The sequence below is a fragment of the Eschscholzia californica genome, unplaced genomic scaffold (genome assembly GCF_041429995.1).
Source record: "Eschscholzia californica isolate CP2 unplaced genomic scaffold, dmEscCali1.0.p SCAF_5, whole genome shotgun sequence".
Classification (NCBI taxonomy): Eukaryota; Viridiplantae; Streptophyta; class Magnoliopsida; order Ranunculales; family Papaveraceae; genus Eschscholzia; species Eschscholzia californica.
Genome location: NW_028238472.1, coordinates 13,980,849 through 13,996,917, shown reverse-complemented (window position 1 = coordinate 13,996,917; position 16,069 = coordinate 13,980,849). Strand labels below are relative to the sequence as shown.

The following is a 16,069-nucleotide window of genomic DNA, read 5'->3' as shown; positions in this document are numbered from 1 at the left end:
GATCAAGAGAAGAAAGCTTAGAAGATGTAAAAAGAGAGAAAGCGTGGGGTATGTAATTAAGAAATAAGATGAAATATCATTTGAGCAAAAGTGTGCATAAATAAAAGCAAGTAAGACACACCATTTGTGGTCTAATTATCTTACCATTATCTTTTATCTCTCTAGACTAGAGAAAAACGAGCATAAAGGTTAAGAGAGAGAGAGAGAGAGATGAAACCCGTGCGGAAGGAAGAAGCTTTTTTGAGCTTTTGGGTGATGTGAAAAAAGTAGTTTCAAACTTCAAAGGCAAAACATCTCAGGGAGGGTGTGTCTTTGGTTGAAAGAAAATGAAAAGTTTTTGAATATTAAAGAACATGAAAAGATGTATTCCTCCTAGTCAATTTTCTTTCAGGTTTAGAGAGAGAGAGAGAGAGAAAAAGAAAGAAAGTCATTTTTCTTGTGTGTGTCTGTTAAAAGGTGTTTTTCTTTCTCTCTCTAAAATTAAGAAAATATGAATGGTTCAAGTTTGAACAGATAGAATCATAGAAGATACTTATAATAAGAAAAAGTTAAAACAAGAAGAGATGGTGCTGTCATTAGTCCACAAACTATGAAGAATAACAACAACAACCCCAACTCAAACACCTTTTTAGGTAGTAAAAATCTCTCTCTCTCTTACTTTCTCTCTCTAACTCTCTCTCTCTTTCTCTCTGTTAAATTCAACAAAAATTCATGTATGGGTAATTGATTTTTGAGATCAAATAACTAAATTAAAGTGATGGTAGTTTAGATTTTTAGGTTTTGTAACTTGGGTTTGTTTAATTTCTCATCTCTGTTTTGTTTTTTTAAAGAAAAAAAGGGGTCAAAAAAGTTATGTTTGTTGTTTTTATATTTACTGTTGTTTTTTGCATTTAATTTTGTTTGTCTGTTTTTGGGGAAATATTGTTCTATTCAATGTGAAAGCCCTCTGCTTTTTTATCTGTTAAAAGCTCTCTCTCTCTCTCTCTCTCTCTCTTGTGATTATAAGGAGTCAAAAAGTAAAGAGCTTGGAAGTTTTTGAGACTGATCTTATATACCCTTTTTCTTCTTCATTTTGATCTGGTTATGGGATTTTATTCATTTTCAGTCTAATCAGTTCATGTCTGTTTACTGTTATTGAGATAATAGAGAGAAAATCAGTAGTGGGTTTTTAAGATTAGAAGTAAGGGTTTCTCAATCTCTTTGATTTTGGTTGATTTTTTTAGGGTTTTATTATGATGGAATGAATGAGATGAGATGTCTCTGAAGCTTTTATTGGATTTGAAGGATTTTAAGTATGGTGGTAGATGAACAACTCAAACTTCAATTATCTCTGTAAGTTTTGATTTCACCCTTTTCATTTTGTTGGATTTTGAATTACTAAAGAAGAAGAAGAAAGAAAGAAAGAAAGAAAGAAAGAATAATACTGAAAATCAATTCTCTCTGTTTTTCTACCAATTTTGATTGAATAACAGAAAAACTTTGAAATTTTGATTAAATTGAGATTTCACCATGAGAGCTGGATTAAGTACTATCCAACAAACCCTAACTTCAGAAGCTGCTAATGTTCTAAACCACTCTATAGCCGAAGCAACTCGAAGAAACCATGGCCAAACAACTCCTCTTCATGTTGCTTCAACTCTTCTCTCTTCCCCATCTGGTTATCTTCGACAAGCTTGTATTCGATCTCACCCGAATTCATCTCACCCTCTTCAATGTCGAGCTCTTGAACTTTGTTTTAGTGTTGCCCTGGATCGTCTTCCTTCTTCTCAAAATCAATCACCTGGTTTAGAACCACCTATATCTAATGCTTTAATGGCCGCTCTTAAACGTGCTCAAGCTCATCAACGTCGTGGATGTCCTGAACAACAACAACAACCACTTTTAGCTGTAAAAGTTGAATTAGAACAACTTATTATATCGATTCTTGATGACCCAAGTGTTAGTCGTGTTATGCGTGAAGCAAGTTTTTCGAGTCCGTCTGTTAAAGCAACGATTGAACAATCAATGAATTCGTCGAGTTCTGTTATTAAATCTTCGAGTATGGGTTCTGGAGTTGGGTTTCAACCGTCGCCCTTAACGAATAGGAACCTTTATATGAATCCTCGATTGCAACAACAGCGATATGGGAATTTTGATCAGTGTGGCAATCAAAGAAACGAAGAAGTTAAGAAGGTTTTTGATGTTCTTTTGAAAACCAAGAAAAGAAATCCTGTTTTAGTTGGAGATTCTGAGCCAGAACCAGTCTTAAAAGAGCTTTTTCAGAAGATTGAAAATAAGGAATCAAGCGAGTGTCCATTAACGAACGTTCAAGTGATTACCTTAGATAAGGAGTTCTCATTAGATCGAGCGAAGATCTCGATGAAAGTCAAGGAGTTGGGAGATTCAATTGAAACTCGAATAAGTAGTAGTAATGGTGGTGGTGTGATTCTCAATTTGGGAGATTTAAAATGGCTAGTTGAGCAAAATATCATTCTTGGAGATTTAGGTTCAAGCCCAATGAATCAACAACAAATGGTTTCAGACATGGCGAGGACATTCGTGATAGAGATGGGAAAGTTATTAGAAAGATTCGAAGAGGGTAGTGGAAATCTTTGGCTTATCGGAACGGCTACTTGTGAGACTTATCTTAGGTGTCAAGTTTATCATCCATCAATGGAGAACGATTGGAATTTACAGGCGATTCCTGTTGCTGCTAGAAATCCACCTCCCGGGTTGTTTCCAAGGTTCGTTTTTCTTCATTTATTTCATTACTTGTTCTAAGTTTTGGATTTGAATATTATGACAAGATTTTCACTTGAATTGTCATATAAAATTTGTTGCAAATTTGGAAATGCTATTGACAAACATGGTTTTCAAGATTAGCTATGAACAACTATACCATCTGCTAACAGGTGCCCGTTTTGAATCTTGGTATATGTCCACCAATATGACCTAAATATTTCCATTTCTTCATGTTCTATTGATATTTATACCCTTAATAGGACGAAAGTTGTACAAATTTCGATAAATTATTGAACTTTTATGGTTTTTATGGTAATTTCAGGCTTGGGGGCAATGTGATTCTTAGTAATTCAGTCGAATCTCTTAGCCCTTTGAAAGCCCTCCCGCTTGCAGCAACGATTTTATCGAGACGTCCATCTGAAAACATAGATCCATGTCGAAAAGCTAGGTGTTGCCCTCAATGTATGGAGAAATATGAACAAGAGGCAAAGAAATTAGAAGGAACCGAGTCTGAAAAATCCTCGTCTGATCCGAAACAAGAATCTCTTCGACAAACCTTGCCGCTGTGGTTGCAGATCGCTAAACTAAACGATAATGATGCCAAAAGCATAAATCGTTCCGAAGTATGCAATTTGAAACAAATATTTAAATTTATATACTATAAGATTTATATTCCTTGCGTTTAGATCTAACTTTTTCGTTTCCTTTTGTTGCATCAGGATCAAGAGATGATTTTGAAACGAAAAACCGAAGAACTGCAGAAGAAATGGAATAATACTTGCTCTCTTCTGCATCCGAGCTTCCACCGCCCAACTTCAAGCTCTGAAAGAATCGGCCGAACTACTATCCCAATAGCAGACTTGTATAGATCGAATTCATTTAATCGCCAACTTCTCCAACCAAACATACAGATTAGTAAGAACCTTGGAGGAACTCTGGAGTTGAGCCCGAGTCTCTCCATGAACCTACCCGAGCTTAGAGCTAGTCCACCAAGAAGCCCGGTAAGAACAGAACTTGCTCTTGGGCCAGCAAAGATGCACGAAAAATCTATACAAAAAACACACGTAGAGCGTATAAGGGACTTCACAGGATGCATTTCTTCAGATCCGAAGCACAATTCCTTCGAGATGCAACCTGATAAGTCAGCGAGCTTACTGGACCCTGATTCATTCAAGAGTCTTTTCAAGGGGCTATTAGAAAAAGTATGGTGGCAACCAGATGCAGTCTCGGCAGTAGCTGCATCAATGATGCAATCCAAGCCTGGAAACAGCAAACGACAAGGAATTGGACTGAAAGGTGATTCATGGCTACTATTTGCAGGTCCAGATAGGGTTGGTAAGAAGAAAATGGCATCAGCACTTTCGGAGTTAGCAGGTAGATCGAGCCCAATTACTATTCGACTTGGTTCACGTTTTGATGAACACGAAGAATTAGAAACTAGTTTTCGTGGGAAAACTACTTTAGATCGAATAGCAGAAGCAGTTAAAAAAAACCCATTCTCAGTTATTATACTTGAAGACATCGATCGAGCAGATATGCTTCTTCAAGGAAGCATAAAACAAGCGATGGATAGAGGTCGATTATCAGACTCCCATGGCCGGGAAATTAGTCTAGGCAATGTGATCTTCATCTTAACTGCAGATTGGTTACCAGAAAATATTAGCTTCTCAGATTCTACTCCATTAGATGAAGAAAAGCTTTCATCTGTTGCTCGAAATGGGTATGAACTACAACTATCAGTCATTGGGAAAACAGGTAAACGTCGTTCTGATTGGAACCAAGACGAAATTCGATCAACTAGGCCAAGAATGGAAACGGGTTCTGTTTTATCCTTCGATCTGAATGAAACGGCTGAAACAGAAGACAATATGACAGAGGGTTCTCGAAATTCAAGTGGTCTTACAGTTGATCAAGAACAAGAATATGGTTTAGTAAAAAATAGTCAAGTTCTTGTCGCAAAAACAACGATCGAGCTATTCAACTCAGTTGACAATGAGATTATTTTCAAGCCAGTAGATTTTAGTACTATTCGAAGTAAAGTTTCGGGTACTACAAATTCAAGATTCTCATCGATCGTAGGAAATTCATGGTCGATAAAATTCGAAAATGAAGCTCTAGAACAGATTGTGGGTAGTGTTTGGTTTGGTCAGTAAGGTTTGGAAGAATGGGTAGAGAAAATTTTGGTTCCAAAATTTCACCAACTCAAATCAAGCTTAACTAATTCAGATGAAAATGTAGTTATGAAGCTTATTCAAGATAGGGAAGGAGGATCAAAGAGAAGTATTGAAGATTGGTTACCTAGTAAAGTCACAGTAGTGAAGAAACTGTGACAACAAGGAAGAAGGATATGTTGGTAATTTTCTTCAATATGCATGGGTAGATTTGTAAATAATGGAGGATAGTTATGGGGAGAAAGAGACTGTTAGGAAGAAGTTAAAGGGATAATCAAGGGCAAAATGGAGTTGATTTTCCCTCTATTTTCATGTAATATCTTAGCTCTTTTTCTTGTTTATATTGAATTATTATAGACAATAATCAAATAAGTTGAGCAAATTAAAATTTGCTGAATATCTCTTTTTTGAGTCCAAAATCATAGTTTGAGATTTTTCTTCCCCGAGTTATAAACTTTGTTCTTTGTAGCGAAATCTGCTTTAGTTGGATGGTAATTGATGTAGAAACGCAGCGGAATTAAAGATATGAAATAACTAAATAAGAACAATGAAATTAAAGATCAAATAACTCTAAATAATAAACTTTATTAAAACTTCAATGGGGTTTTTCTCTCAAATCTGAAAATAATAGACAAACTAGATATCCCTCTTATAGGGTTTTGGACTTTCCTAGATAGACTTGAATTAGAATTCCTAAATAATTAAATACTGCAACTTGCCTAAATAACTGGACTAACTCTGGACCTTTCCAATTATTGAAAATATTAAAATAGCATAATTCCTAAACCAAAATTAATTAATAAACATACTAAAATAAGAACTTTCTAAGTCCTCTCTCCTTGGCCGGTTGGACCATGACCGGGTCCGGTCATGGAATTAGTCTCCATGCCGGGTGCCCCTGCATCAGCATCCTCTTCCCTCAAGAGGTTCGTCCCGAACCGTTTGTGAAGAGAATGTAATTCCTCCGATCCATCTTCAATTGGTAATAATGTCACAATCTTCTTCTTCCATGGAAATTCATAAACATTCGAACGACCACGGTAAGTGGCATCAACATCAGATTGCCATGGCCGTCCTAATATGATGTGGCATAAATCCATATCTGTAACATCACAATTAACTGTAGACACATAAGAAGAACCAATAGAAAGATTAATAGTACACATATGATCAACTCTTGTAGTAGTACCGGACTGAATCCAAGCTGTTTTATATGGTGTTGATTTAATCACTGTAGGAATACCCAAGAAATTGACTAGTTTAGTAGAAATCAAATTCTCTACACAACCATTGTCAATCACAATAGTACAAACTTTATTCAGTACTGTTCCCCGTGTAACGAACAAATTCTTTCGTTGAGATAAATTCCTCTTGAAAGGTGTGAAAAGAACTCGTCGAGTGAGTAACATAACCCTATCACCATTGTCGGGAATAGTGTTAATTCGTTCAAATTGATCCTCATCTGTATCCGAATCAGCTTTCTTTTCTACCAAATTAGCTTTACCGCGAGAGGGGCAAGCATTAGAATAGTGGCCTGTTTCAAAACAACGATAACACTTAACTGGTGGGGGCTTTTTATAAGGATTTTCTGTTAGTGATTTAGTACCGTCTTCCGCCTGCTTTGATTGATCTAATTCATCTGGTAGAGTTCTGACTGTTCGATTTCTCGTACTATGTCCTCGAAAAATTGAACGTGAATCAGATTCAAAAGACCGAGCTACACTAATACATTCAGAAACCGAATTAAAAGCTCTCAAATTAACCAAATCTTTAATATCATTACGAAGTCCGTCCTTGAATTTTTCTACTTTCATTGACTCTGAATCTGGGAGATTAAGTCTAGTAATAAGTCTTTGGAATTCCGAAGCATATTCCTCAACGGAACGTCTTCCTTGGCGGCAACGTAAATAATCAACACATAGTTGGTTCTCATAATCCGGAGGGAGAAAACGGGAGAACATTAATGGTTTCAATTCTAACCATGAAGAAATAGGTGGAAGGTTTAATAAACGACGATTCTCAGATTCCTGTTTCCACCAAGTAAGAGCAGTTTTAGATAAATAACCAGTTACACAACGTACCTGTTCAGGGCCTTCAACTTGCATAACATCAAAAAATATCTCAAGTCTAGAGACGTAATCCAAGAAATCTTCAATATTAATCGAACCATCATATGAAGGTACCTCCATTCGAATACGGTATGATGAACTAGGATTTGGAGATTCGATGTCGGTGGGTGGAATGTAGTGATCACGTTCGGTTTGGTTGCTTTGTACTCCCAAATTTTGTCGTTGTTGTATGTTGGTTGGACGGGTGAGAGTGGTAGTAAGGTCACGGTTTAGAGAATTGGTGGAGAGGTGGTCTCGGTTTCGGTTGACCGGGTGGTTTTGATGACGTTGGTTGGTAGTGTTGTCGGGTTGGAAAGGGAGGTTGTGGTGTGGTTCGGTTTCAAGGGGGCGACGGTGTTGTGAAGGTGGTGTGACCGGATCAAAAGGTGTGGTGGTTGATCGTGTTTCGGTATGAGGGTTGTATTGGTAGTGATGTTGATGGTACGGTGGGTTGGTTTCGATTGGGTTTGTTGGGAATGATGGGTATCGGTTATACGGGTAAAGGGTACGTGGGTCTTGTTGGGTCGTAACGGTTCCTAAAGGGCCAATTGGTTGGGTTAGGTTGGTGATGTTTCGGTTGTTGGTTTGTGGAGTGGTGAGGGTATTGTGATCGGCCGAGAGGTGGCTCTCGGGTGGTGGTCGGTGTGGTGTTGTCGTCGGCTCGGGGAAGGAGAATGATGGTGGTGTTGAAGAGTGGGTATAGGGGGGGTAGCTAGGTGTTGGAAAAAATGTGTTTGGTGAATAGGAGGTGGTGAAGGGTGGTGTTATAATCGGTGGAGGGTGGCTAATGGTGTGGCCGAAGAGTGGTGTCGTCGGTTCGGAGGAGAAACCTAGAGGGGGAAACCGAGTGGTTGTGGTGGTGGTGGTGCCCGTTAGTGGTGAGGGTTGATGTGTGATAGTGGTAGGAGGTGGAGTTTGGTTTTTGCACATACCTTCAAGTTGTTTGGAGATGATGGTGATTGAGTCATTGAGTTGATCGAATCTTTTATCGATTTTGTCGAATTTTTCTGTTGTTTCCTTCTTGTACTCATTGAACCCTTCTTCCAATTTTCTTCCTGCAGATAGCCCTTCTTTAATGTTGTCCCATTCAGAAGAGAAAGTTGGTGATTTCTCCTTAGTTGGTGTAGTAGTAGTAGTATTAACCATGATGATAAAAGTGATGAAGAGAAAAAAAAAAAAAAAAAAATTATGGCTCTAGATACCACTTGATGTAGAAACGCAGCGGAATTAAAGATATGAAATAACTAAATAAGAACAATGAAATTAAAGATCAAATAACTCTAAATAATAAACTTTATTAAAACTTCAATGGGGTTTTTCTCTCAAATCTGAAAATAATAGACAAACTAGATATCCCTCTTATAGGGTTTTGGACTTTCCTAGATAGACTTGAATTAGAATTCCTAAATAATTAAATACTGCAACTTGCCTAAATAACTGGACTAACTCTGGACCTTTCCAATTATTGGAAATATTAAAATAGCATAATTCCTAAACCAAAATTAATTAATAAACATACTAAAATAAGAACTTTCTAAGTCCTCTCTCCTTGGCCGGTTGGACCATGACCGGGTCCGGTCATGGAATTAGTCTCCATGCCGGGTGCCCCTGCATCAGTAATATATTAGTTAGATACGTTCAATTTAATGTTATAACAATTTGAATCAAGACATTAACATGATTCTAAATCACGAAGAATGTGCAATCTTAATACGAGAAAACCTTGCAACGGAGGAAACTAACAAGAAAACCACTTGGAATGATGATATATAAACATTAGACACCCAAAATATTGGTAAATTGCAGAAATGGCCATGTGTCATTCTAGATGTTATGGATTTATTTTTCTATAACGATATAGCACATTATAGATGTACCCGTCGCTTTAAGATCAATAGTTTATGTTATACCAACTAACAAATTTTGAAATTAATGATTTTTAATTGGAGTTTGTTCAGCTTTAACCTTTATCTCTACCACTCTTCCTCCATTATCACTTGTTTGAATGAACGATAATTACGCCTACATTTTTCAAGATTTGTAGTTTAAACTTACATATTTGTGTATATATATTATTGATTGATTTTGACACAACTACTAAAATCAATATATTTCATTTGAATATGGACCTCAAGTAAAAAATTAATTGAAAAGTCTACCTTAACTTCGAAACTTGAGAGATGATCAATATTCCATTGATGCAAGAGAAAGTAAAGACAAGAGAATCTTTTAAGTATTCTAGTTATGTGAACATCCTCTTATTCTTATTCTATTTTGGTAAAATTAAGATAGAATATTTTAATCCTCACATAGAGTCCAAAATTATATTTTATCTTATATTATGATTTTGTAATTGAAAAATATTGATGGGAGACAAAGTGAATGAGACAACTTAATAAGAGCTCGTTTTGGTTATGTTTATCTTTATAAAGCTTTCATTTCTTTTAAGAATTTAGGTGTATAGATTTGTTAAAAAATGATTCTAATAAATAAAATTTCTACTCATACTATTGTGGTGTATAATCAAATTGGACTATCAGAATAACCCTGAAGATCTAAAAATCAAATAAAGTTCTCTACGACCCAAGAAAACTCGAAATGTAGTATTCACATGAGGTACTTCTTATGTAACTTTTAACTGTCTTATTGACTTTCAAAAGTTGCTCTTAAGCTTTAAAGTTGAGCCAAAGGAGATCCATTCATTAACCTATCAATCAAGAAATATACCTAAAGATAAGAAGAATTCCTAATTTTTTTTTGGATGAAATCATTTAAGTTTTAACTTGAGTCCTCTTTTCACCCAACTAATAATCTCATAATAAGTTTACTTGCCTTGGAAGGCATACATTATACCAATAAAAGTTGACATTCAAATATTCTTATAAAAGGTATAAGATGTTGATTGATGATTTTTCTCAGTCCATTTAATAATAGAAAAATATCTAATGTAAATTATTGTTATAGTTGTAAAGAAATAGACCGATTACTAAAAAAAGAAAAGAAATAGACCGATCTTAATGATTTTCGCTGAACATGCGAATGAAAAAGAATTACTAAGAAATAGATACTTGTTGCGACCTTAAATCTTTTACCTGGTTATTAATTTTATATATTTAATTGTCATTTTTAAGTACTATTAAATTAATAAAAAAGAATTTGGAATGTTAGATAGTAAAAGAGACAAAGGCAAAAAGTAGATGAGAAAAGCACAAGATAACTTTAATTCTCATCTTTTTGAAGATTTGCAGGCTTTTAAATCACCATGCTTATTTGTTCCCCCTCCACTTTTCTCCTCATACTTTACTTAAATAAATAAAGATATGATTGTAAGATATCTTAAAATTAAATAATTCAAATATTTGATGTTTAGATAAGCTTTAATTAAAGTACTGTTAAAAATCTACCCACCTTTTACTACTTTAACTTTGATCTTAAGCATGGGATTAACATTTTGATATGGAAAAAGGTGAGCCTCAAAAGTCTCATAGCACGTTTCTTTTGTGTACCTACATAAAATGGGAAATTTTTTATTTACGAATTTGTTTTACTGGTCACACATAACATAAATCGGTTATTTGTACTTACACACTCGTGTTATTCACATGCAAACATTTTTCATAGACGATGGAATAAGTCCTACTCTGTAGACACATATTAAGTCTTGTTCTACCAAGCGCAAATTAAGCTCTACCAAACATAGATAAACACTTTGTTGTGGGAGACACAGATTAAGCCTTTCTGTATCAGACATAGATTAAATTTTGCTCTATCAGACACAGACTAAACTTTGTTTTGCTGACACAGAACAACGGATACTAGTCTTACGATGAAACTGTCAGGTCGTAACAATGCACCAAACCATGCTAATAGCAATAAAACTATTAGGCCACAACTAAACAAGTCTCCAATGTTAGACACCAAACTCAATGCTGACCAAAACAACTCTTACACGTGTAGCACTTCTGTCTAACTATAAGTGAGGGGCGGAGGTATGTGAAGACCGTCCCAGGCTACAGCCTGGGCCGGACTTCGTATTTTTGTCAAGAGAGTAGGGGTACTTTAGGTTTTTAGCCTGGTGAACTCTTTTTTTTTCTTGATTTGGGACGGGAAAGAGAAAAGGGAATTTCTCCCAAATCGACCGACAGCAAGCAAGGAGGAGCCGAGGGTTTTAGGGTTTTTGAGTTTTCTAATCTCCATTTTCTCTTAAGGATTTCTTGTGAGGGTTTATCTAATTATCTTCAATCGAAGACAGCAAGGAGCCTAACTTCTGAGCAATTAGGGTTTTTTATTTTATTTTATTTTATCTTAACTCTTCACTTTCTCAAGGATTTGGTTAGTAACTTTCTCATGTTTGATGATTTTTAAAATCTCAATGTTGTGACTCGTATAGATCAATGATCATTATTCCATGTTATAGATATAATTTTTCTTCCTTTTTTAAATAAATGTGTTATGCATCGTTGAACATGTATTGTTATCGCTAAAAATTACTTTTAAATAACGCTTTTAAGTGTATTACATACAGTATAGGTACAAATTAACCTACTTATAGTGACTTTTCGTTAAAACTTATGACTATCGTGAGGTTAAAGCTTAGCTTAAAATCCTGCCTCCGCCCCTAGACTCTACCTCGCAAGAGGAGAGCATGAGACTGCCACATAATACTGTCAACTTTTCGACCTAAGGCACACCCACTTACCTTTGATTAAATCAATGCCTTGTCAATATAATGAGAGTTCTCCAACTCCTTAGCATATCTTCATTTTGCTAAGAAGTTTGGGGGAAGTGGGACTTGTGTTGGAGCTAAATCTGGATCAACTTTGACCAGTTAAGAGGTAAACGAAATAATCATCGTGGCATGTGCTAGCTTCACAGGCACACGAGGAAACTCTCGGGTAGAGTATTAGAAGGATGGATTCGAAAAAACTCTGCCACCTGAGCCCAGCTCTAACCAAAGAGATTTTTGGGAGGTCAGAAACAAGTTACCTACATGCACCTAAAATTCTTCTCTGGCCTATAGGCAACCAAAGGTGAATGCGAGTTAGCTCTTCCCTTGAGCCTTGCTCTGACCATAGTGACAGAGTAGGGAGTTATGCAGAAGTGACTTCTGTACCTTGACCTCTGCTCTGCCTGAGAGAGGTGGGTGTATAGAAATCAAAATAACATCCCATAAACTGTAGTCATTATAGACAAAGATACGGTTACGTTATGTAATTTTCTCCACCAATGACCATGCCACATGGGTCATGGCTATCAAATCCTCAACCTGTGATCTATCACCGTCACCGGAACGGATATATACATAACATGTTTGCCTTGAAAAGAGATTCTAAACCCACATGGTTTTATTCGAGTCCAATGTCAAAAAAAGTAAAAAGTATGGGGATGGAGGTTGCCCTTCTAAAACACCAACTTTGGGCCTAGTGCCCTTGCCAGGGTTGGCCTAGTAACACTCGTGGAGCCCAATAACAAGATCTTGAAGCCCATATAGTTTGGGCCCACATAATTAGTTGCTGTACTTCACCTTCAAATCTGTCTTTTTTTTTTCTCTCTCTAGATCGAATTCGACAGTAGGAAGAATGAGGAGAAGACCAGGAATTGGGGGTTTGCAGACAGCAGCTGCTGCTAGAGTTTGTTACTACCTTTCTTCTTTCCCCCTTCAACAATTGGTCTTCTTCGTTTCTCCTAAGAGAATTGCATATTTTAATCCCATAAAATTAATATTTTTTTTTTTCCAGGATCAATATCGATTATTAGGAGAAAATGTTGCTAAGATCAGAACTGATCTTATGAAAGAACAATTATCTACTTTTAAATCCCAATTAGAAGATTTCGCTCGCAAACATAAGGTCTGATTATTTTATTTATTTTAAATTTAATGGTCTTTCTTCTTACTTAATTGAGTGTGCTAGCATAAACCCTAAATTGTGCATAAAGGAAATTCACATTTCAATTAATTTCAGAACACTAATTACCTGAAAATACTGTACCGTATCGTTAATCCAGTCGATTAACCTAATTCATAGAAGAAATTTCCGCATTTTGATTGTCATTGAGAGTATTAGTTCTATACCTGGTCTTGATATCATTTATAACTATCACCAAAGCATGAAATCTTTGTTACTTTGAATGCAAAAATTTGCGACTCTCTGCATGCTTGTCAACACCTGCTTGCCCAAGTGGTTGAAAGTGTTGACATAAACTCCAAAACCGTGGAGGTCCCAGGTTCGATTCTCAGAGAGGGTGGAAACCATGGTTTATTGAACTTGGGTTATTAAATAATGTAATAAATTTGTCGGGCTTTAGGCCTCTTTCATGTTGTCAGGCTTTAGGTCTCTTTCATTAATTTTGAACTTAGGGAGTTATCGTGCTTATCACATCTTCCTGATGTATCAATACCTTGTAACGACTAGCGTAGATCGTACTCGATTTCTCAAAGAAAAAAACTCTCTGCATGCTTAAGCCATGTACTTATGTTATAGTTCGCTCTATTATATTCTGTCACTACTATAAAGATAGCTTTACAGTTTATCCCGATAAGAATATGTATATTAGTATATATGCATATATATCGTTTGACGATTCTATAATATCTCATTTTCGTGTGCAGAATGATATCCGTAAGAATCCTGCATTCAGATCACAGTTCCATGAGATGTGTGCTAAAGTTGGAGTTGATCCCTTAGCTTCAAACAAAGGTTTTTGGGCAGAGCTCTTAGGGATTGGTGACTTCTATTATGAACTTGGTACTTATCTTCTTTATTTCTAATCCTATATCTAACTTAAATTTTTTGTTGTTACATCACTATTTATATGGAATGATTTATTTGAGAACTTAAACCATCTAATAACTAAGAGTTATTCATAATTTCTTTTTGGGAGATTCCCAATTTAGTGTCGCCATTCTGTTTCCGAAGATGACTACTTGTTACTCATTTGGCTAGGCAGGAGTTCAAATTGTTGATATATGCTTGGCTACGAGATCCCACAACGGAGGTTTGATCAATTTGCAGGAACTCTGCAGTTTACTATGTCAAAGGCGAAAAACTGCTAGAGATTCTGTCTCTGAAGATGATTGCTTGAGAGCTATAAGTAAACTTAAGGTATTTATATTAAAACATTCTTGCTACAAGTAAGCCAATAATTTTATGGGGATTGCTATTTTGAGCTAGATTGCTGGTTAAACCTGCATTTAGTAACAAAAAAGCTCCACCTGGTATGCCGTGATCTTTTTTCTCTGAAAATTCACGGCCTAATTACGCTTAATAGTGTAAGTTAAGTGGTACTGTACAACTCATTTATACTTGCACTACCCATGTACCTGAGACCTGAGTTAGGGGTAGAATTTTAGCTCGTGAGCCTTCAACCTGATATGTTTGGGTCCGCCACAAGCTAGGGCACCCGGAGTCCGAATGGGGCTCGGGCGGATCATAGGCACTAAAATTTTCAATTTTGCCCGGCAGATCAGGCGACAACCCCAGAGGCTCACAAAGTTTTTAGCCGGCCCACCTGAAGGCCTAAGTAGCCGACAAGCCTCAATCCCGATTCCCACCACTAGCGCGAGTCAACTATTTAGGATCGAGCCTTTGTGACTCCCAAACATTCATTGACATCAACCAGCTTAGGACTCCTCTCTCCCTCTCTCTTGGAATTCTTAATATTTGCTGGCCACATCTTTTTCTTTTAGTACTTCCCCACATAGCAGATGATGCTTTTATTTAACAGTTGAAAGTTATAGATAGTAGATGATGTTTTTCTCTGCATATGCGGCGTGATCTTGATTATTTTATGCACGAATCTGTCAGGTACTAGGTAGTGGCTTTGAGGTGATTTCTGTTGGAAAGAAAAAATTAGTTCGGTCTGTTCCTACTGAGTTAAACAAAGACCATAATGAAATATTGGAGCTGGCCCAGGTTTTTCCTCCTCTTCTTCCGTTTCTAATTTCTAATTGTAGAACGTTAAGTTTGAAGAGATTGAGCTTCTTCCTACTATTTAGATTTAGTAGTCCGACTATGAAAGTTAAGTAAACTCATCAGTCTCTCTCTCTCTCACAGGGTCAAGGTTATGTGACAGTAGAAGAGGTACAGCGTCGTTTTTCCTGGTCATCTGGACGTGCTATAGATGCCCTTGACACTCTACTAGAAGTACGTTCTTATATTTGATTGTCATCCTTTGTTTTTTAGTCTGATTTAGTTTCAATACTAGAAATTGGCTTTGACTGACTCACTCCTCCGCTGGACATTTACAGGAAGGTCTTGCCATGATTGACGATGGTCATAGAGATGGTAAACGTAGGTATTGGTTTCCCTGTGTTTCAGTTTCTACTTCTTTATGATCTGATTGTTTTAAACTGTAATTCCACCTGTAATTTGTTTGTAAGAAGTAAAGAACAATTTTACAAAGATCACGTAGTTTTCAAGCAGTAAAAACGGTAAGACCGTGAACTCAATACTGATACATGTCAAAGAAGCTTGATAAAAGTGAACACATCTTAGATTCAAATATAGTTCGGCGTAGCTTCTGCTCTTCAACACAGAGAAAGAAGGTTGTAATAACGAAGAGAGTTTCGTCCTAGATGGTGGCACAAGAAAGACATCGCTGTAGACGCAGTCCCCCAATTAAACGATCTCACATGCTCTCCATTCAAAAAAGTGAGCATCCAAGGTTCATCCCCTTTCCTATAGTCGATCGTAGTGAATTTCCAAAAAAAGAATAGTCTCGATGAGCTCCATCAAAGGAGATTCTTACAACCCCGCTTGCCTTACAAGTGGGATGGATTGAGGTTGTATTGTTGTAATTGGTATTGGTCTTCTTCCCCAAACTCTTCCAGCACCGGGTCCATCCGCGCTGGGGTTGGGTTGGAAAACCCTAGTGGCAAGTCTTTCCTTAAGCTAATAATAACTACCCTTCCACCCCTATCTCTTTAGAGGTCCCTCTTTGGAGAAACCTTTCCCTCTACTCGCTACAAAGCACTTTACGATGAGGTTGCCTTAAACTACTTCATGTGTGGCAAGGCTTCCTTCATTCGAAGCTGAAGACAAATCTGCAGTTGCTAGTCCAAGTCTGGAG

The 16,069-nt window shown here is 36.7% G+C and overlaps 2 protein-coding genes across 3 annotated transcripts; both read left to right on the top strand.

Annotated features, from left to right (window-relative positions):
- LOC147537269 (protein SUPPRESSOR OF MAX2 1-like) lies at window positions 1-5,311 on the top strand. 2 transcript variants are annotated; one of them, XM_086639792.1, is made up of 5 exons: window positions 1-632; window positions 1,224-1,332; window positions 1,473-2,723; window positions 3,044-3,344; window positions 3,441-5,311. In XM_086639792.1, exons 3-5 carry the CDS (start codon window positions 1,510-1,512, stop codon window positions 4,872-4,874), a joined length of 2,949 nt encoding a protein of 982 aa, XP_086495918.1. In that variant the 5' UTR covers window positions 1-632; window positions 1,224-1,332; window positions 1,473-1,509; the 3' UTR covers window positions 4,875-5,311. The 2 variants fall into 2 exon arrangements, with proteins under 2 accessions (XP_086495918.1, XP_086495919.1); XM_086639793.1 differs by lacking the exon at window positions 1-632 and having other exon boundaries at window positions 951-1,332.
- A 7,136-nt stretch (window positions 5,312-12,447) lies between these two features.
- VPS22 (EAP30/Vps36 family protein) lies at window positions 12,448-15,502 on the top strand. Its single transcript, XM_086639791.1, has 7 exons — window positions 12,448-12,630; window positions 12,739-12,849; window positions 13,611-13,746; window positions 13,949-14,103; window positions 14,806-14,913; window positions 15,055-15,144; window positions 15,249-15,502. The coding sequence occupies exons 1-7, from the start codon at window positions 12,580-12,582 to the stop codon at window positions 15,333-15,335; spliced, it is 738 nt and encodes a 245-aa protein (XP_086495917.1). The 5' UTR covers window positions 12,448-12,579; the 3' UTR covers window positions 15,336-15,502.
- The last annotated feature ends 567 nt before the right edge of the window (window positions 15,503-16,069 follow it).